The following is a 22,578-nucleotide window of genomic DNA, read 5'->3' as shown; positions in this document are numbered from 1 at the left end:
ATATTCAGCAGATTCGGTACATCGTAATTGTGTAATTTGGCCTAAAGCAACCTCTAGGCAGTGGGTGTTCATGGGAAGCGTGCAGGGGGGGTTGCAGGGATTAAGAGCAGCAAGGGGAAAGTCACCACCTGTTTTTCCCCCTCTCCCCTCTTTCTTTTGTCTCTCCCAGGCGAAAAACCCTACAAATGTACCTGGGAAGGCTGCACCTGGAAGTTTGCTCGCTCCGACGAACTGACGAGGCATTACCGCAAGCACACAGGAGTGAAGCCATTCAAGTGTGCAGACTGTGACCGCAGCTTTTCCCGCTCAGATCACTTGGCGCTCCACCGCCGCAGGCACATGCTGGTTTGAGAAACGCTACCTGTTCCAGCCGAGTTTAAGAGCTGGGTCTCTTAACTACCCGGAGTGAATTCAGCAGGCTGAATCCCCCTCTACAGTGTTAACAGGCAGGGCTTTCCTTGATGTCCATAACAAAAAAATAATAACAGAAATTTTAAAAAAGAAAGCAGGAAAAGAAGTGCCACTCTTCTCCTCGCCGTCTGAAGTTAACCCCGTCTGCCCCTTAGCATGGCTACCCCCTGAAAGTGTCATCACAGTCACCTGGGAAATAGCAGCCAAAATGCTACAGGAATGGGCATTATTTTACATGCTGCATCCTTTGACAAAAAATGTTTATAGCTTGTATGTTTTCTCAGCTGTCGGACATTTTGTTCCTGAAAAATCACTGCTGACTGGAGGATTAGATACCACAAACCGATGAGGATGAGGATGAAAGCAAGACCGCTAGACCTTTATTATCCCATCTTTTTCCCTTGTTTTGAATACCATCTGGCCACTGTCAGCATTACGCCCAAGCTGTGCTACAGACAAGCTGCGTGTGAGTAGGCAAGAAGATTCTGCTGGAGAGGTCCCGCTGTCGGAGGTGAAGGGTCACTTGAGCAGACTTTTGCAATAATGATGGTGGCATTTTAATATTGTACCATAATTTCCCATTATTCCCTAGAGGACACCAGCCATTTAACCTTTTTCTTTTATCTTTTTTTCCCCTTTCTTCTCTTTTGTTGTTGTTGAAATCTGTAAAATAAACAAGGGGCAGCAGCATCTCTGCTGAAAGTACAATATTAAGTATCTATGTTTTACCATGGACTTATTTAGAACCGTTTTCTGATACCTATAGAAAGAGCCCATCTGAAAACTACTACCCCATTCGCAATGTGCAGTTTTCTTTCATGCAGATATCCTCTTCCCTGTGACCATTATTTGAATACAAGGAAATAGTCAGATCTTGCACTCACTGGTACCAAGTTTAGTGGTGCAGCTATTCATAAAATGGAATTGAATGTACCAACAAAACAAAACAGAGAAGAAACGGCTGCATCTCTTGCAGAGAAAAAGCAATAATGAGTAAAATGGCTCTCAAGACAATAATTTACTCCACAACAACAGAATTGGGGGGTAGGCAGAAATAGCACGTAAAATCGTTTAAGTTAATCTTTCTGATGGTTTCACTGACCCGCTAGGTACCACAATTAAGTACTTTCATTTCCTTCAACATAATACTTGTGTCCAGAAAGCAAGAAAGATAAAGGAAAGAGCTGATAGGAGTCAGTGGATGAACCATAAGTAGGAAGGAGAAATGTTTCTGCAGTGATGCTCTGCAAGACATTAGATTTCTCCCTGGGAGTTAGGGAATAACAAGATTTTGCCAGCTGTCTAGTATGATATAAATGGCCCTTTATATGGGTACCAGTGGCTGCTTCTGCTGGGATTTTCAATCCAAGCCTTTTCAGATTAAATAAAAGGAAATTCTTGATCATTCCCATACAGCCCTATAATTGTGAACCAATTTGTATTAATTTAATTATGTAGGAAAGAGAGAAACTCTTAGTCATCAGTTGTTCGTGCAAACAGAATAGTGTTTTTCTGTTTTCTTTCCTCACAAGGATCTGCCTATTCAGCTAAATTTGACAAAGAGGAGGCTTGGCAAGATTTTTTAAGTGTTGAGATTTTTATAGCTTAGAGATGAAAGATGTATACATAAAGGTCTTTTGCAATGCATTTAATTATGAATATTTGGTTCCAGGAATTGCACAGATTAAACTTGTGATGCCACTTGTTCATTTTTAAATGTTTGACCAGTCTGAATTAGTTTCTGATTCCTGAAGTAACCATAGTAATGTTGTGGGGATTCTGAAATCAAGGTAATCTTTAAGAGAAACGAACACAGAGTACACGTACAGATACTGAAAGCAATTACAGTTAATTGAGGATTAATATGACTGGGATAATACTTTATAACAGCATTTACAGGCCCCAGAGTTTTGATTGTCTTTATATTCTTCATATTCCCCAGTACTGGATAGTTCGTCAGCTCTCTGAAAGAAGAAGTTCAGTACTGTTAGAGCTCACGGTTCCCTCTGTCGAGTGGTTGGCAGAGAAACCTAAAACAAATTATTCACAGCCATTGTGGGAGAAATGCCTCTCTCGATTCCCATTGACCATATTGGTAATCACCTTCCACCAAATTTCGCAACATTTCAGTATCCATCTCCAAATCAGGAATGAAGCAGAGCTGCCAAGTGTCCGTGCAAAGCATGGAAAGGCTGCAATGGTTCAGGGCTTCCAGTATATGCCATGAGGCATTGCAGGGCAGCAGAACTGGGTCTTTGCCAGCAGCACTACTGCTCTTGGTTTAACAGACTGGGTGTCAGTGTGTTCTGTGTGAAATGGTTCATCAATTACATCTTAGGTCTGTCTTCTGTGTACTTCAATATCGTCCCTTTGAATCGGTCTGTCGTTCTCAGCATTTAGGGAAAGAAGTCAATTGATAAAAACATTTTCCTGCCAAAGAACATTTTACCAACTAATTACTTGAATAGCAGTAATTCAGTTGAAGAACCAATGGCATACAGAATTTCTTTCGGGATCTGTGATTTTTTTTCTCCCATAGAAAATTAAGTTTATTTGACCAGAAACTCTTAAGGCCGTTCTGTTAGCGTACAAGAGGAGCAATGAGAGAGATTGATGCTGTTCACAAAGGCAGGGTATAACTGGGAGAGACCAGTGTCCTCTCTAGGGTTCCCCTGTAGTCAATGAAGAGACAAAAACTTCTTCAAGAGAAACTGAGAGGCCTTAAATTTCAGCATTCAGCGCTGAACTGCCCCAAGGAGGATCATATGTATCACAGACACTGGGGAGGTTCATCTCCCCAGGCTGAGGTTGATCTGTTTGAATCCCTTGTCTTTGAGCTGGTTGCCCATTACTTTATGCATAGGAGACACTGCAACAGAAAGAGGGTCTGGTTTTATTCAAGAAACCCCAGAGCGATACAGGGTTGAAGCAGCACTCACCCTAAGGGACACAGGCACAGAGCATGTCAATGGTAACAGAATGAAGCCGAAAGGTAAAAGGAGTGTACACTAGATTTTCTTATTTCACAGGCAGGAAGTGTATCCTCAGCCTTCCCGGCACACGTGTAAGGGCTTTTCATGCTGCTGTTACCTCTAGACAGCTTACACTACCAGCAGTAGTCCACCGTTGGGTTTGAAGTGCCCAGTATGGTTCTTGGCAAGTTTCTTATTCATACCAGCACCCACAGGTTTTGACCCTGCATACTCTGTGAGGTTGTTTCCTAGTTTGTTTTCCCCTTCGGAAGTATTTTAAGAGAAGTTACTTGGATGTGGAGCTGATGTCCCCCAGATTCTCAGGGTGTCCTTCCCTCAGTGGCTGCGGTTCAGACCTGCCAGACTTCTGTGCTTGTGCAGAGACCAAAGGCGATGGCTCCAGGGTGGATTCATCAAAAATCCTGGTATCCCACTGCAGGTCTGTGACATTTCATAACCATGATGAAGGCTTACATCATACATAACATGCATAAATACCAGATCCATTTTGACACAACACAGTAGGTCCATCTTAATTGAGCAGCGGGGACAGAAAACTACACAGTATCCCATTCTTTGGGAAAGACAGAGATTTATGCTTTTAAGTGTAAGTAAAGGATGAGTAATATCCACCATACCCATTATGGCTTACAAGGGAAACTGCCACAAAGTGTCAGATTTCAAATGTTTTCAAAAGGATTCAATGGATTTGTCAAGCAATCTCAGTAGCCGGGATTATAGGAAAACATCAATGAGCAAGCAGCTTTGATACAGAACTTTTTAAATTTTAAATTGTCATTATTTTTTGAACACCTGTTTTATTCAGCACTGTAAAATTGGCTCATTGCAACAGCAGTTTATACTTTGGGATGAAGATGCAGTATTCCTTATTCTCTATCATGCTTATACAATTAATTAAATAGATTTAGACTGACTTGTATATATGATTATTTCCTGGAGTAATGTATAACAAAATTAACAGTGTTGAAAATTACATCAGTGATGTTGATGTTTGGGGTAAACTCACAGTGCGGAGCATGGACAAATAGCTGGGCAACCTATCTCCCCTTTAATAATGGGAATAACAGTGATCATAACTCTCATTTTCCATTAGCCACATTGAAAATGTATTCTAGTTGCCGTTTATAAATTTAGCTTCTGATAATAAATGCTGTTTAATGGAAAAAATCTCTTTCTCCTTTATTTAAGGTGGATACCTCAAAATCAGAGGAAGTTTCACTATTAATATCCCACTGATTTTTTTTTTTTTTGGACTTTGGTTTGGAAAGGTCAGTGTGTGAAACTGCATCTTCCACAGCAGACAAGTCTTAAGATCATTCAGTATATCCGCCCAACTCCTGCATGCTCATCTATACACTTGTCCATATAAACCCCAGCACTTCCACATGCCTCCACCCATGTGCAGGTAATAAACAGTTTTTTTAATAAAAATATAAGTTATAAAAATAAAATTTATTTAAAAAATACAAAAATTGGAAAAGGAAAAATTAGAAATAAACACTGTAAAAGAAAGTACTACCTTCTTAAGAAACCAGCTCATGTTATTGTATGTATTATGCCTTTGCCTGTGGTTAACTGGAGAAGTGCACAAAGAAGTTTAAGGATTGTTGTATTTTCACAGTTCCACTATAGCATAACAGTTGCCGTGTAATGTATGCTTATGAATGTCATGCCCATTGGTACCTTGAAAAGGCTTAAATTCTCATCGGTTTCCACAGTAAATCAGGTTTTAGTACAAAAATGTAACTATAAGGATACTGCATCTTTGAGAAATCAAAATACCTTGAAAGTATTTTACTATACTTGTAACAGTTTAAATATTCTGTAATATATGTGATAGTGGAAAAAGTATTTTCAAACTCACGATTTTACATGGAGTGTAAATAGGTTAAATGAAGTACATTTTAAAAAATCATTTAGTTTTCATCAGGAAAACTGCTAAGATAATGCCTTGCAAAGCTTAAACACAAAACATAAGAGGTAAATTGTCCTGTTCTGTCAGAGCATGTTTTCTCTGCAAAATGGAGTGGCCACTTCTTTGCTGTTTCGCAGATGGCATGCAATATAACGAAGTCATACTGAGTCCTTCAGTGTCGAATAAGTCAACACTCAGAATGTCTTTGACTGAATAAAGGAAACAAACACTTAATCAAAATGAAAACCATATGAAAGGTTTTTTGTGGGTGGGTTTTTTTTTTCCTTCTGGCATTTTACAGTGAACTGCCAATACAGTAACAGCAAACTCTCATTTGATTTTATTTCTTTTTGTATTTCCCTGACTGCAGTGCATCTTGAATTAAGGTTGCAGAGCTGAGATAGGCAGCTGCTCTTTGCTGAGGCCAGGGGAGTTTAGTCTTCTAGGTGCAGTAACATGTCAACAAAATCAATTGTAGCAGGACAGTTGTGACATTTAAAATGCACATACACTTCAGCAAGATAGCCTAAAATCCATTTTAAAAGATAAAACAAAAACTGAAAGTGCCTGTAATTAGAACTGATGGGATGTTCCTATACTTTTACACAGCAATAACTTACGGGATTCTATTAACAATAAGGTGAAAATGAAATTTTACTCTGAGAACAATAATGCAGCACAGAAACAAACACAAAGTGCCATTTGTATTTTCACATGTTGAGATATTGATACACTTTTTAGTTATTTTCTCAGACAACATTTGTCGTATGCTTCGAAGAAGAAAATTAGTCTTAGTTTGAAAATTACTCATCCATATCGATCTCAGTAGGTGTGAATGGAAGTCATTGTCAAGCAGTGTTTTAGGGGATTTCTTCCTAATTTATGTCTGATGTGCCCATGTATTCAGGGTGTTCTCTAGTGAAATAATTCAAAAACCAGCAATAAGCCCAATGGAGCTTTTTTAGGATATATGGTAGAATGGGGGTTCTCTTGAAAAATCCTCTTCGTCGAACTGTGGAAACACAGAGTTCACCTTATGTCTCCTTTCTATTCATCATGTAATGCTCATAGTTTTTAATATCATCTTAGAACTGGTTGACTTCAGGAGTGGAAAAAATACATCACTTTTCTTCCTTTAGGGGACAAATGAGTGAAAAATTGGGGACTGTCAGTCCAGAGACTATTTGAGTAGTGAGAAGTCAATATTCCTAAAATAGAGTCAGAAGATTTTTATATTAAGTGGCCTAAACATTTGCATCAATAGAATTATCTTACAAGAAAATGGCCAGCTGTGACTCTTCCACTCTTCTCTATTATTTTTTTAATCTGGTAAATTTCTGGAAAAAAATAAAAATAGAAAAAAACCAAACACACACACACACCCTGCTGCTAATGGATTCTTAAAATAGCAGTGTAATGCCATCCCTCATGCTTCTTCTGTTTCTAAAAATGAATATATTTGAGATCAAAATGTAACTGGTTGTCCTAATACCTTTGACAAGGAAGATTGCTTTCCATCCTCTACATTTGTACCTGTCATTTATCCAGGCAGAATTTTGTAATTGAAAAAGATTTGCGTTTTGCCTAGACTTTTGCTGCCGTTGGCGAGTTGCTGCTGGAGGCGGAGGATGGGTGTTCAATTTTTATTCACTGAGGCAGGACTGAGTGTGCATAAAGGTGTTCGTATACAGAAGAAAGTGCAGGTGGGGAAAAAAAAAAAAAGCACATGGACTCACATGTAAAAACTAGACATTTATGCACATTTGTTAATCATGTGATAAGACCGCTAGTTTAGTAATGACTTACTTTTAAATGTTAGCCACTGGTGGAAATAATCCCATCAGAACATGCATAAATTTACTCTGTCGTCCTGAGCTTAATCTCCAGATAATAAGCACATCAAAGATCCCAATTCATGCTGGGATACAACGTGTCATCAGAAGGACAAAGGAAACTTTAGTTTCTTACCTGAGCCCTTGTTGGAGAGGAGGGTTTGGTTCTTTGTTGTAGAGCAGCAACACTAGCAGGAGGCGGCCTTCGAAACTCCAGTGTGGAGAGGTTTGGCTGACTCCAGCCCTACGTCTGTTAGTTCTTGCATAGGAGAGGGCACCTTGTCTTCACCATCCCAAAATGAGCCGGGCTTTTTTTCCTTCATTCTGAAAAACAAACAGTGTTCTTTTCTGATTTCTATTGATTTGCCAGCATACTTCTGTAGCAGCTTGTGCTTACTGACTAAATTACAAAACAAACTCAGTTGCTGTTGCAGTAGGTTTTAGATTATTCAGTACACAGTTGTTCAGTCCTTCAGACAAGCAAAGCTGGGCACGTGAATTTTAGCTATTATGAAAATAAGAATAGAAACAATTATCAGGTCCTACTGTCCATAAGTTTGACCTGCAACGTCTTCCCCAGTTCAGTCTCAAAGTTTCAGGGAGCCAAGATGCTGTCAGTTATACGAGAAGAGGTGAATGGTGGTTCACACATTGACTTGCTAAACCTTGCTTCATGCTGTGACCTGCATTTAAACAACACTAGTTCAGTGTCTGGTAGAGGACCACAAGTGATGGCTTTGATGGATTGTCATAAGCATGAACCATGAGATACAGGAATAGGTTCAGATGATGCCTTTCTCTCTGCCCCTGCCTTGCTAGGGGTACAGAGCTTCTTTGGAAAGGCAGTTTGAGCCATAATCTTCATGGCTGAACTAGTCTTTTTCATGATTCAGTTCATGTTGCCATTTCTAGTTTCAAGCTATTTTTCACTGCTACATTTGCATCTTAGTTCTCATTTTAAAAGACCCATGGTTTGTTTCTTCTCTTCTCCTATACATTGCTTCCTTGGTAATCTAAGTTGTCCGTTGAACACCTACACGATATGCTCTCTTGACCTGCTGGCTGTCCCTAAACAGTTGTATCTCACATTTGCACTTAGAATAGACACAGAGATAGTAATGAGTTACTTAAGTTTCATGCACCATCAGCCTTAAGAGCTTCAACCCACACATGCAGACACACGCATTCATGTACTTCAAGTGAAAGAGAGATTTGGACACTGCTGTCAACATGTGGGGTCAAAAATACGATTCAATTGCAAAGTTCTTTCAGCTGTGTTTAGGAAGAAACAACAATAATGAAAAAGATCATCCTTGGCCAAGTCACTTATGGAAGAAGCAAATTCCCCTATGGCATGAGTTGAATGAAATCCTAAGGACGGGGTTGCATTTGGCTCCAAATTGTTCCTTCTGATCAGGTCGTTATCGTCGTATGTATTGAGCGCTCATTTGATCCTCCTGTGTAAAAATACAAAAACATCCCGTAGTTTACAAAGCGATTAACGTGGGACTGAAGCTTCACAGCAATGGAATTAGTATGTATGGCACCTCAATCTTTTTCCTAGATAAGATGCAAAGGGGAGGGTCATTATCAGTAACCCCATAGAGATAATAGTGTCAATAGAGGTCCTACACTTAAAAGGAATAAAAATACCAGTGCTAGCAAGCAAACATCTTAGTTTCTTAAGTCTTTCTTTTCCCTTCTTTTCAAAAGCTCTTAAACACAAAAATTACTTTTCTTCAAAAATAAAAGTAAACATCTGAAGATCTAATTTCCCAATAGTTTCCTCTGCATTTATATACTATGTAGTGTTTAGGCAGCACCTATGTTATAAGTTTATTAATATTATGTAAGTGTTGTTCTTGTATTTATGTATAGTGTATGTATTGTAAATATACTCAGAGCTTTTTTTCCTCTTACTGTAAAATGGTGATTTTTGCCCTGATAATGTAAAGGGAGTCCCCTAATGAAATTCTGTCAGAGGATGATTATTCCACTCTATTCTCAAAGATTTAAATGAACAAGTGTTATCGTTTTTAATGGTGTCTCAGACATATTTTGTTGGTGCATTGCTTTTCTGTATTCAACTTTCCTATGAATTGAGCTGTGAATTGAAATAGAGTTTAAACCTTTAAATGTATGCATTTGTATAATTATCTGAATGGAGGCATGAAGGTTAAATAAAGCATTTTGTATGGAACAAACCCCCTAATTATTACTGTGGATGACTCAAACCTTCTGGAATACCCAGTTATTAACTTTTTAAAATTAAACCTTTGTTAAAAAATCTTTTCTATAAACATATAGTGATTTTTTTAATGGAATGTGTGCTTAAGAAACAGATTTTACTTGCTTTTCTGATTTTTTGAAAGCCATCATACAGAGTAGACATTCTTTCTCCTTTCACAGTGTTTGTGCATCTGTGGCAAAGATGGAACAAATAAAATAGCACTCAGCATTACATAAACAAGAATGTCCTGGGATGATATGAAAATATATTGCATGACTATATAATCTGAGTTTCCAAAGGACTTTAAAATGGAGCCGTGTGTCTGTCTCTGCTTCTTTCCCTCTCCTTTCCCCGTGTGTCAGGAAGCTAGCATGGTTAATATGCAGCATGCTTAAGGCGCCCGTGCAGGCAAGAGGGGATTCATTGGGAATGGGAATGCGCTGTGTGCCTGTCAAGTACCTGAACAGCTGCTGAAGGAGGGCAATGGTGTACGGGAAGCATCAGCTTCATGCTTAGCTGAAGAGGGTTGGTATTTGTGATTGCTCCTAAGGACATTTGGAGGCCTGTGGGCTTCTCTCTCCTGTCTGACCATTCCACAAAGAAGCTTCCTTTATGTTTGAGCTGGTCTAGGACAACAGTGGATATCAAGTCAGAGGCCTGGAGCTGCACTTTGCCCTTACTGGTGAAACTTCTCCTTAAATGTGCGTTTTCCCTTTCCCTTGCATTTCCATCTGCTTGCTTTTAACTGGTACGGCCATTTAACTAATAAAAGCTGTAGTGTGACATGGTTACAGGCAGAGAAACAAGCAAACAAAGTGGTAGGGAGACCTCTGAGCCTTACCAAGAGATGTGTCTAAACCAAAGCCATGCTAGAATAAAAGCCATGCTAGAATACGTCTTGAATCTCTCAAACTGCTGATGAATTTAAAAATTGGATAGTCCTACTGGCCCTTCCAAAGCACTTTTGCTTTCCACACAATAAGTTGTTTGTTCTTCCTTAGTGTCCTGTGTGTGTTTAATATCACTTTTTCTCCCAACAGTGCCATAAGTATCAAACGCATCACTGCCTGTTTAGTCTGACTTCTCCAGCAAACGCCCACACTGTCCACTGCCCTGACCCATGGTCTGTTCCTGAAAAGTTATTTCTTCCACTTGCACAAACAACAGCTCAATTGTCGTCTAATCCCTCCTCCTCATTTTTTTTCCTTTGTTACTGAACGGTTCATTTGCAGTGAAAAACCTTGGTGCATGGTGTTTCGTACACAGTACAGGGCACATCTGGCTCTCTGCGAGCGTGACGAGGAGCAGCCGCTGGTAATCACCTTCAACTTTGCACATTTTGTTGCTGCATCAGATAAGCACAGTCCTATCTCTGTGTGCAGAAAACAATCACATAGTCATCGTCCTTGAATTTGGGGAGATTGCCCGCCTCCCAGACAGCGCTCTGCAGTGCAGACTTTTACCCATGGGTTTGCAGTGCTGGTCCTCCTTGCCAGCCTGCAGTAGGGTAGCACACCCGTACAGGAGGTTTGGCTGAAAGACCTGCTCGCTGTGCTCTGGCCTGCTGCACTGTGACCTGGTGGCGCAAGGTTTTGGTTAGGAGTTGAAGTGGTGAGGCTAGGGGAGCCAAATTTTGGTGGTCACTGAGTATTTGTCCTCTCCGAAGAGGAGCTAGCCTTGCTTGTGGGCAGATTGCTTCTGGACATAATCTCCCTGTTCAGCAATGCCTGTGGTGCACGCTGTGGGAACATGTCCCCTACCACCCCTCCCATCCTTGGAAATTCGGCGAAGTTACACCTTTTTAATAGGCAAAGAGCCAAAGCCAATCGATTGAAGCTGGAATGACTCAGTAGTGCAAGAAATGACGGAATCACAGAATGGTTGAGGTTAGAAGGGACCTTTGGAGGTTATCTGATCCAAGCCCCTGCTCAAGCAGGGACACCTAGGGCCAGTTGCCAGTATTGTCTCCAGGTGGCTTTTGCATATCTCCGAGGATGGAGACTCCACAGCCTCTCTGGGCAACCTGTGCAGGGCTCAGTCACCCTCACAGTACAAAGTGTTTCCTGATGTTAAGAAGGAGTACCTAACCATTGCAGAGCCCTACTCTCCTGCTTCAGCCGTTAAGCAGAACGGTCTCCCTGGTTAAGATTTTGACCCAGTCTGTAACCGGCCACATTTATTTTTTTACCCGTGGGTATTTCCCCAAGAGGCCCTGAATAGCAGCAGTAGCCACTACCCTTCCTGTTGAAGCATACTAACGAAGGCATTTACTGCCTTACATATTTGCCTTACCAAATATATATAGCCCATAATAACTAGGACCGCCTTACTTACGGAGGAATGAATAACCAGATTCAGCCAGTAAGCTCAAACATGTCAATATATTTTATCCTTCGTGTTTTTGTTTATACCTTTGCACAACCTTGCTCACAGGTGTACTGTGCCCTTTCCTGGTTATCTTTCTCATTTGCTGGGGATATTGATCTATAAAACCTCCTTGTAAAATATTTCAAATAAATTCTTTTTTTTTTTTTTTTTTTTCTTCCCTGTGGTGACTTCTCTGCATCTGTATTTTTGGGCCTGTACAGAATATTAACAGACAGAAACTAACAATAAAGTTCAGAAATTACTACAAAAGCAAACAGTGAAACCAAGACACTTGCAAAGCTCTATAAATCTCTGCCGAGCTTGGGTTGCTGTTTAATCTTTATATACAGGTACATCTCAAGGTTATCTGCTCCTGAGGGGTTCACTGGAGGCTTTTGTGATTTGTCATCCACTGAGCTTCTTATCAGTCAGAAGTATTTCCCCTCATAACATTTATTATGGTCTCCCCTCCGTGTTTCTTACTAATGCGATGCCGTGAAGAGGCTCTGGTATGCAGTCTGTAAGGAGTTATTAAATTTCCCTCTCCTGTGATCAATGGGATCGTAAATGTGACACATGTGGCGTAGCGTACGTGGCACCGCTAACGGCTGAACGCTGTCCCTGGGCACTGAATGAAAACAAGGAGGCCTGCAGTGCTGGAAAGCTGCATTCATTAAATACATCACATGTAGAAAAGAAACTACTGCAAATAGCATAAATAAAATAACCATTGTAGCAGCTTAGCTAACGCACTGGGTCTGATTTTGAGGGGGAAAAATCTCAGCCATTTCCACCGGGACAATCCTGGCCATCCTGCCGTGCCATTTCATTTCAGCAGCGACGAATGCAGTCCTGGCTGATGGAGCCACGCATCGCCATGCCCCAGGAACCGGCAGGCTTGGGAGAGGAGCACGCCAAAATTGCTTCACCATCGGGATGGCATGGAGCCCATCTGTGTGTGGCCGAGGCTGGGACGTCAGGGAATTTCCTAGGAAACGGCTTCCTCTCCTGCCTCCACAGCCTGGTGGGAACGTGTTGGAGCCACCAAAAGAGAAGACTGGCTGCTGCAGGAGGCAGGATGCAGCAGTTCCCCAACTATCACTTTATCTGGCAGCTAAAGTTGCTTTAATTCCTCATTTGTTCTTAAATACCGGCTATGTCTACATTGATGTCAGAGGTCTGACTGGTAGCACGTATAGGCATGCAAGTACATATATATATATCTCTGTTTAGTACATACATATATATATATTTATATGCACACACACATGTGCATGCACTGTATGTATATATGCCTGTATGTACTGACTACTTCCTTCTAAAGACGGCTGGGGTACGTCTACAAACTCATGCCTGTGGGCACCAGGAGTATGACTGGGAGTATCTTAGGAGCCAGGTGTCCGCACAGCTTTGCAAAAGCTGCGTAGCGGTTTGGAAGCCCTTTATTTTAAGATGTTAGAGCAGAAAGGCTGAGGGGAGGAAATAAATGTTCACACTCCTTCTACACCAGTCCCCCGCACCTGAGCCAGTGTTTCAAGGGGTGCCCAAAAGCCCCAGGTGCCCCCCAGACCTGACCTGATCTCCCCCACAGGCAGCATGGGTTCAGCCGAGCCCGGGGTGCGAGGTGCACTGCCTGGGGATAGTATGGCCCCCCTGGTCCAGGGGTTGGGGGTCCAGCCTGGGGTCAGGGGTCTAGCCTGGGGTCCAGCACACAGCACTGCCGCCACGGCACCCAGGCACAGGGAGAAGCAGACGAGGAAGATGCGGAGCCCCAGGGGACAGCAGGGACACACAGAAGGGGTTTTAGCCTTGGCCATGCCAGGGGGCTCGCCTTGCATTCAGGCTGGCTGTTGGGCTGGCAGGTAAGTGGTGGCAGCGGAAAATTAGGGGCTGCTCTCAGGTGCCTCCTCCCTCTTCTGGCACATCCCTGCTTCCAGGGGGAGTCTCAGTGCGGGGGAAGGAGCTTCATGGAAATGGAAAACCTGGGATTAGCCGAAATGCAATTTATCTCTGTACATGCAGACTGGTAACATGGCTGTTTCGGTTGTCTGGTGTACTGTGCAATCTGTTTCTGAGGCATTTTATAAAAAATTAGAAAAGGCTGGTAGAGAGTTTCTGCATAGCTTTTTGGTTCTGATTATTCATTTATTTACAAATTATCATTTATACCATCTGGGGCTTTTCAATGTAACTGAAAGTAAACTCTGAGCTTCCCAGGACTCTCCAAATGTTCCAAGAAGGGAAGACTGCAAACGCTTTTAGAGCAAATAAAGGCAGAAAAGCGGCTCGTTGTGATGAGGCAGGAGGAGGAGACCAGGGAGAAGGGGCCCTTTTCCTTCCTCAGCTTTGCTTTGTTTCCCGTTCTGTTTGACATTTGTAATCAAAGCCTCAACACCTTTGCTTTAGTGATAATAACTTCGCTGTAGTTATTACATGAGCCTGCACAGATGTACACACAACCCAAGTTTCTAGCCTCCGGCACTGACCACTCCCCAGACAAGATGCTTGTTCCTGTACCACGGTACGTGTGATTCTGCAAGTTTCATTTATCACAAAGCAGCAGTACAGACACAAGAAAAGTACAGCGGGAGCCAGGGGCTCAAGATGAGGTTTGGCACACAGTACGTCAACAGCAGAAAAGGCTTATTCCTAGGCTTTCATCACTAACATCTGGGAAGATAAATGTAACTCAGTCACGGTTACTGCACATTAAAATAAATGAATAACCTGCCAAATGTGGGACAGAAGTGCTACATTCATGTCTTTTTGTGGGAAAACTAATGTGGCCCTTTGGGACTGTTAGCTTTAGTTTGATTCACATTGATGTCCGTGTACCCACAAACTTTAAGGAGGTTTCAGAGCTCAAAATATTTTCCTTGACTATCTTAGCAGGAAGGTTATTGGTAGGAAGTAGGGATGGCATTGCCAGCAATTTCAAGCTTGAATTCACTTCAGAGTAGTAGTGACCAAGCATTAGTTCACTGGCCATAACCCGCAGGAGTGGTGGTGATACCCAGCAGATAGTCACTTCTCAAAGACACAATGGAAGGTAACACCTTGCCGTAGGAGGTAGGAAGGCCTTAATAAATATATGAAAGCAAGTGATTTTTTTCTCTTTGTTACTGATTTTCTATTTCTAATTTGGGCTGCTGCTGGTAGAATGAAGACCATGTCTCTGCAGCTCAGCGCAGCAGAGCTGGGGTGCAGCCCCTGGTCCCGAAGGCATGGGTGAAGGCTGGCCACGTCCATGCTGCTTGGTGCCAGCCCCCATTAAAGGCTGACTGTGCCATGCTGCGTAACACATGGAGACCTCTGGGGCCCTGTGTGGGTGTACCCCTGTGCCACAGATTATTTGCCATGTGTTTTCCCATGTTCAGAGGGTCTGGGGCAGAGTCCAGGCTCTGCTGCAGTCTATCTACCGCAGTCCCAGATTTCTAGCTGCAAGAGGAGGAAGGCTGTGCACGCTCCGAGGTGTGGCAGCGGGGCACGGAGACTGTGGGGACGGCACGGGAGGGCAGTGGGGGCAGCCGGGCTCTGTGCTTGGTGGTGCCTGCTTCTCCATGTGAGTGGTGCTGGGCAGGAGGGATCCGCAGAGCCCAGGGTGACCCTTCTCCCAGAGAAGCAGAGGCTTTGGAGTCCCTCACACACTCCTCCTGGAAAGCGTAGCAGAGTTAGTTCGGTGCCGAAGGATTGATCATTTACCCTTTTCATCTAAAGTGTGAATCACTGATTCTTGTTCCTATATGTATCCAGGGACTCCCCTGCCACTCATGATGGAAGTCCTTGTCCCAAATCTGCCTCAGAATCTGATACACTTTTCTACCAGAGCAGATTTATATGAAGTAGCAGATCTGCAGCCATTTGGCTCACTTCATGGCAAAGCCAAAGGCCGTCAGACACATCTTGTTCCCCATGGGAACGTCTAACATGTCTCTTATCTTAGGAGCACACATTCTATGCTGACTGCAGTCACATCTGCATGGGACACTGTAAGCTCAATTAAAATTCACAAAAGACCCAGATGGGAAGTATTTAATAACTCTCATGTAATATATTTAGTTATGATGATAATAATATAGTAGCTAGAGTCTGAGATGCTGCCTTTATATATGGGAGGAGCGCAGGATGCAGAACTCAGGGTTTCTTAGCATCCTTTTGCAAATAGCTACATTACTCACAACCACAAAAAGCACCACCAGACAAGTCACCAGTTCCCGCCTGGGGAGGCAAGTCTCACACCGTGCCTGTTAGCCCAAGCTGACCGGCTTTGTGGCTTTTGTGCAGGGCCAGTGTTATGGAGATTCAGCTGGCTCTATTTGAGATTGTTGTCTTTAATTCCTACCCAGCAGGGGGTAGTGGGACTGGGGGGAGAAGAAAGAGGTAGGTAACAGCAGTGTGAAGAAGTGGTCAGGCACCTGTAGCATGAACCAAGGACTAAGAAAGGACACAGGGCTGTTATCAATAACCCTGGGGCAGAGATGACGGTGAAGTATGATTATACAGTGATCCTAGGGGTCAGGGTTAGGGGGAAAGAGGATGGCGGCAGCATTAAGATTTGGAAATAATTAGGCAGTGAAACACTGAATCGGATGGTGCCAAACATAACCATTTATACCTTCATTACACCTTTATCTGTATGTCCCACATAAAGGTTTTTAGACATGTCTTTGCAAGCTTTGATAGAACTATTGATGTTGGTGTATTTCTCCTCTTTTAAAATATGGTTCCTTACCCCCAAGATTCAAACTAAATGAATACAGAAATAGTTATTTCAAAACCTCGTTCAATCTCATCTAAAGTGTTAATTGTATCAGATTTATCTCCAGCTTTAGCAGAGAAAGACCGAGCATTTTGCATCCCATGTGAAAATGTAGGCCTTCCCATTCTTTTGTAGTGTAAAACCAGTATTTCTAGTACGAGTGGGCAACACCATGGGCCATGGGCTTAAAGGTTCAAATCAACATCAGGTGAAGCAAATATTGAAGAGTGGCATTTATTTCTTTATGACAGGTGTTTTAAGTGTATGAAGAGGTTGGAAGTTGGGCTAACTCTTGAAAAGCCTGTATGAAATGACTTCAAGTCCACAAGGAATGTTCTCTTATTTGAAATTATGTTCTAGTCCAGTTTTAACTCAAAACATGAGTTTTAGACATTTCTAGTGAACTTCAAGGAAGCTTCCTCTGCATCTCCCTGGAGATACTGAACTTTTCTTCTTTTCACTGCTAACAAAAAATAGTGAAAGTTGACAAGAGTGTGTATTCAGCTAAGCTGCTAGGGATTCATATGGTACAAACAATTGATACCTGTTAGGGATCTGAAAAACCTGCATGGGCTCATTAAGTAAGTATTGAAACGTCTTGGCTGTATTAGGGGAGTGAACCAACACATTTTTCAAAAGAAATGCTCTTATGATGAATTGACCAACGCTCATCTTAATGATTAGTTCGGTGCTGAAGGATTGATCATTTACCCTTTTCATCTAAAGTGTGAATCACTTAATTCCTTAACAGGAATTAGTTTCAGCCTAACTGTACAAATTCCTGTTCCTCTCCTGGGAATCCTGTCTGTGTAAGGGGCAAAGATGCCACAAACTGAACCCGCAAGACTGAGAAGTGTGTGTATCATGTTTTTATTCTGTGTTTCCATGTAGAGGTGTCTTATCATATTTTAAACGTGCAACAACAATAAAGCTTGCAACAGAAAGAGAAGTGGTGGCCCCAGTGCTTGACTGTAGCATGAGCTCTGGTGGACATACCACATATGCTTAACCACAACACCAGTGACATGTCAGCAGTTTATGGACTAGAAAACAAAGCCATTAAGTTCTTTTGGCATTGTGTTTCTCATAACAAAAGAAGGTCTGAAGAAAGGGAGTTACAAAAATGTGTTTTACACTGGAGGCCCATTAGCTCTATTGGTTGGAGAAACTGCTTAGCAGCCTCCACCTGCAGTATTGTGAGCGATTTATTTCATGCTCTGTTCATCACAACAAACAGACCTCCCGAGTAGCAATGTGTGTTCTTATATAAAAGATAATTTGGGGGCTCTGAAGACTTAAAACTCAAATTTGGTCATAATTATTAGAAGGTCACCTAGGAATTCTGGAACAGTTTGTTTATCCTAATTCCAGCCTGCTAGGTCCAAGAAAATACACTTAATTCAATCCAGGTGACTCTCCATTAAATATAATCTTGTCTTAATTGGTGCCACCTTGACCTCTACTTGTGAAGTCTGTTTTGTGGTCTACAAGTCTAGCTTTAAGTGCTCAAACACACATTTTTCCATCTGATTCTCCATGATTTCATTATGACAACAACACACTTCATACCAGGCGCTCCGTCTGTATGTGAAATGCAGGGAAGGTTCGGTAACGGGATCATGTCCGAGGGGACAGCAGTTGATTTCTCAGGCTGCCAGCCCTGATGGGCTCTGTTACTTGCGCCCAGCTTAGTTATCACAACCTTTAAGATGTCCAAGATCAAGAGATCAGTGGGTGATTCAGAGATACTGCTCTCTGGGGCTGCCCAGACGCTGGCTGGTTCTGCAGCCCCTGCCGCTCACCCTGGCAGAGAGGTCGCGATGCCCAGTTGATGTGACCACTGAGTAGCCTGTGTGCGCCCCACCAGTTTCAGTTCACATCTCCACTGGTGGGCTTTCCTCCTTGAGGTAACCCTCTCAGCCTGGCAGCCCTATAGCAGGCTCAAGTTCACCTTGGTGAGGCTATTTCCAGAAGACCTCAGCCTCTGTTAATAATTTGAGACTTTAACACAGCGCTAATGAGGGGTGTGACAGCAAGGCTGAGGTGCTGCTGCAGAGCAGGGGGCTGAGAAGCATGAAGAACCGCAATTCAAAACTGTGCATCAGATGCCCTCCTCTTTGGCACTGGGGTTTTTAATCTGATCTGGCATTTCAAGATGATGAAAAGATTGTGCTGAGTTTCCATTTCTGACAGTGGCAGAGAAACAGAAGCTTCTTTATTTCACCAAAAGCTGCAGTTCCCATTCTGGAAGGAATACAGGAGTTAAGTAGCCCATATCATGAGCAATAGCCAAGAGGGAGCTTGTCATGTCTGATCAGTTGCTGGTGGTAGGATATTTTCTGTGAAATGAGACTAAAAAAACCCCGTGGATTCAACCATTGACAAAAATTAATGCAGTAATGGTATTAAACCTTGGCTGCAATGCTAGCTGCTGCTTCAGAGGGCTTGAAAAACTGGAGTTATGAATTATGTGCCAAACCCAGGCCACCAATTCATCTGGCAACATTTACAAATGTCATATCAATGCTTTGCCAGCGAAGAACAAAGTAAAAACACTGACAGGTCCCAGCAAGCTTGGAACAGATAGAAATTGGAAAGAAATTCATGTGGAGTGCTTAAAACAGGTATGATCTGGATTGAGCTGTAGGTCGGTGTCTCAGGTACTTTACGCAAACAGGAGGTTTGAAAGCTTTCAGGTAAATTAGATGAAAATCAGTACTATTAATAAAACTGCACCATATGGCATAACAAAGCCAAGCACTGCTTGATACAATGCACAAACTTATTCATTGTCAAGATAATATAAAATGTATTTTATAGGCAGCCCTTGAACAGCATCTACATTTTGCACGGCAGAAGGCAGACATTTTGGCTTGCTTTCAAAGCCACGGCTTCTGGAGTCACGCGGCGTGGTGAGACACAGCTCCCGTTGGAGCGGGGAGGGGGCGGGAATTGGTCATCCTTGGGTCACAAAGAAAAATTAAAAATTGAAATTCAAGAACAGGAGAGGGCAAACAGCAAGAACAGAATTGTGCAGCGTTATTGGTTTTAAGCCAAGTTCAAAGTTTGAAACCTAAAATGAAGATTTTTATAATGATATTGGTAATGCTACCTGACACCTTGGACTAACCTGACTAATTAAGATCCCATTGTACTTTAATAAAGGTTTTCATATTGCTACCCAAAAGCCACATGCAATTCCTGAAGCAAAATCTGGGATCTTAAGCTTCTTGGTGGTGGTGTGGGTTTCAGCATGTGCCACCTTATGGCACGTGGGTGGGATCTTATTAGAGGAAAGGAAGACCTGAGTGTCAGAGGTGGGTGGGGAGAAATGTGAGTCTTATTAAATCTGCCTAAAAAGAGATTAAGAGAGGTTGCAAGATCCTGGAACAAAGGTCTCCCCAGTGATGGTGGTGCAGGGAGGCAGCAGAGGGGACCCTGGTTTTTGGGGTACGTTTAAAGGAATCAGTTTAGAGGCCCAACCAGTGTGTTATGAATGTGTGCTGTGACTTAAATTTCTTTTTGGAAAGCTTTGGCAGGATGAAGGGGTGATGGATAGAATGAAGGGGTGGGTCACTGCTGCCATACATCATGTTGACAAGATATGGCCAAATGTCCTCAGTGGCCTGCAGATTGTACCAGTTTGGTACTTTGGTGTTTTACACAAATAGATACCCAGAAACTCATCTGTGCCAATGGATCTCACTACAAGCGGGCTTCTGTCCCGCTGCTTCTGTTGGTTTAGGAGTAATAGGTCACCATTTCACCTGGGAGTGCTCCCACTTTTGCCCCAAAAGCCCATGGGGACATGCTGACCTCACTGGGTTACAGCTAAGGAGTTTGGCAGCAGTACTAAATCAGGATCTGGGGCCAGAGGAGGCCAGACATGACTTCCCACTGGAGAAAGTGCAGGAAGGAAGCTCATACAAGCAACTAGTTCAGCAGGGTCCTGTTTTGTGCTGTGTCCAATCCAGCCACATGCTTATGCCGTGGTGACCCCCAAGCTACTCTAGAACTGCTTTAGCGAAGCTGAAATAATTAACAGACTATTGACAGATCCCTCAAATACATTATTTTTTTCTTTCTATATTCAACTGACTATGCTTTTCAAAGCTTGTTGTGAGCGCAGAAAAGCATCATTTGTTATGTAGGTGTATTGTTCCCCATTTAACAGATGTATTGCCAAAGAAGCTGAGGTTCACATGGCTGGTGTTTTCTTTCACAGTAGCTTTGGCTTCCATGGTGCTATGCCAAGAAAGACATCTTTATTTGTGCCCTTAACTATCAGTGGTGTCAGCAAATTACTGGCAACAGCACATATTAGTGTCTTCATCAGAGTGAGGATTTATGATGTCACCACTAAATCCATCAGGGACATTGCATCCTTATAACTCATAGCTGACTCTTGAACACATGAAAGGAATGGCGATGTGCCAGCTAACAAAGAATAATTGTGTTACTTACCTCAGCCATGATAATTTGCTTAAATAATAAAAATATGCCGGTGCAACAAGGAAAAATTAATGCACTGATAAACACAAAAGAGAAAAACAGGGAAGTACTGAGCAGTATATTAAATAACCAGCTTCTTGCCAACACCCTTTTCAATTTCTGATATTTTAAACTGATGGAAACTTTGATCAGTGTTTACACTTCATTCAGTCAAGAGGAACATGGTGGCATTATTTAATTTTCATTTTATAACCAAAGAGGTGGCAGTACTGTATGGTAGGAAAAAATAGTATAGGCAACAAGTTGCAGGCATTCCATATTCTTAATGCAAAATTGATTGACTGTGCCTGAGAAAGGTTATTAAGTGGGTATTCCAGAAGCCTAATTTCGTCTGTGGAGGAAGCTGAGCTCACTGATAAAAGGAATTGCTAGAAACAGGCCCCCAGCTTATTTCTGGATTCTTCACTGCTCATGGCAAGGTTACATTGTCTTTGAACTTCTTCTCAATGAGAAAAGATTCACAAAGCTGGGAATAGTAGAGCTAACCATAAAATGGAATGTCTTTTCTCATGAACATATTATTCTTATTACTATTATCCTCATAACTGCTGTTATAAGGGTCATTACAAGAGCAAAGTTTTGTTTCAAAACTGAAAAATGTTGACTGGAAAGTACTATCTTCTATATGGAAAAAGCGTGGAGGTGGCTTAGGGGTACTGTAGCCAGAGTGTTCCTATGAGAGCTGTGGAGAACGCCGCTCATGCAGCAGTTTCTTTCTTGCTGATCTACCTCACGGGCCTCCTGGTTACTGTGAATGATGGAAACGTAGTCCAAGCAACACCCTTGGTGCACAGAAGAGAATTAGGGCACCAGCAGGTTTCTGAGGGATACTGAAGCAGTCATCTTGGGGTCTACATGCTGAAGACTTATAATTTGGAAAGTATCCATTACTGAATCAAAATACCTTTGCATTTTAGCACCACAGAAAAGGCCTTTCCCCCTCTTTCTCTACTCTAACCTGAAAATTCTCTTTAAAAAATACCTTTTCACTAAAGGTCAGACTCAGTGGAACACTTGCAGTCAAGTCAAATGAAGATGGTTTTGGTAAAACAGACTTTGGTAAAGCAAATTAAAAAGAAGGAGCGCATGCCAAAGCCATTTGCCATATTAACCCCTACCTAATTTATTAAACGCTAGAAAGGACTCTGCAGTCAAATAGATTTGCTTTTCAAAACATCACACTTAAACTCAGAGGGATAGGGGAGAAAGTGAGCAATGAAGGGGTAGCTTGGTGTAAGAAATCATCTACACAAGCTACAAAGACTGCCAGACAAAATATTAGTCTTCTGGCAAATTATACAGCGTGGCACAGATACAGAAACACTTGCTTTCCTCTCTTAGTCTTAAAAGGCAATGAAAAAGAATACAAAGAAACAGAACCTCAAAATCCAAAGTCAGGGATGGTATTCCCCGCTTCATGGTAATCCCCAGCTTATGCCAGCTCTTAGTTTGGTCCCTAGTGCCAAGGGACAGTAAGCTCCGGTGATTTCACCACCACTATCCTCCAGCCTATGAATCAGAGACATTGTATTACCTCCAGGAAAAAGGAACCTGTTGAA

General features: G+C 42.2%; 1 protein-coding gene across 6 annotated transcripts in view; it reads left to right on the top strand.

Annotated features, from left to right (window-relative positions):
• The window catches only part of KLF12 (Kruppel like factor 12), a 251,695-nt gene extending 242,340 nt beyond the window's left edge, over positions 1-9,355 (top strand). For all 6 annotated transcript variants that reach the window (XM_040584208.1, XM_040584202.1, XM_040584204.1 and 3 more), the window contains one exon: positions 170-9,355. In XM_040584208.1, coding sequence (XP_040440142.1) covers positions 170-351 — 182 coding nt within the window. In that variant the 3' untranslated portion in view covers positions 352-9,355. The remainder of the gene's footprint in view (positions 1-169) is intronic.
• Positions 9,356-22,578: the final 13,223 nt, after the last annotated feature.

This window comes from Falco naumanni, chromosome 2, assembly GCF_017639655.2.
Source record: "Falco naumanni isolate bFalNau1 chromosome 2, bFalNau1.pat, whole genome shotgun sequence".
NCBI lineage: Eukaryota > Metazoa > Chordata > Aves > Falconiformes > Falconidae > Falco > Falco naumanni.
Note: the sequence above shows the minus strand (reverse complement) of the source record. Positions and strands in the feature narration are given on the sequence as shown.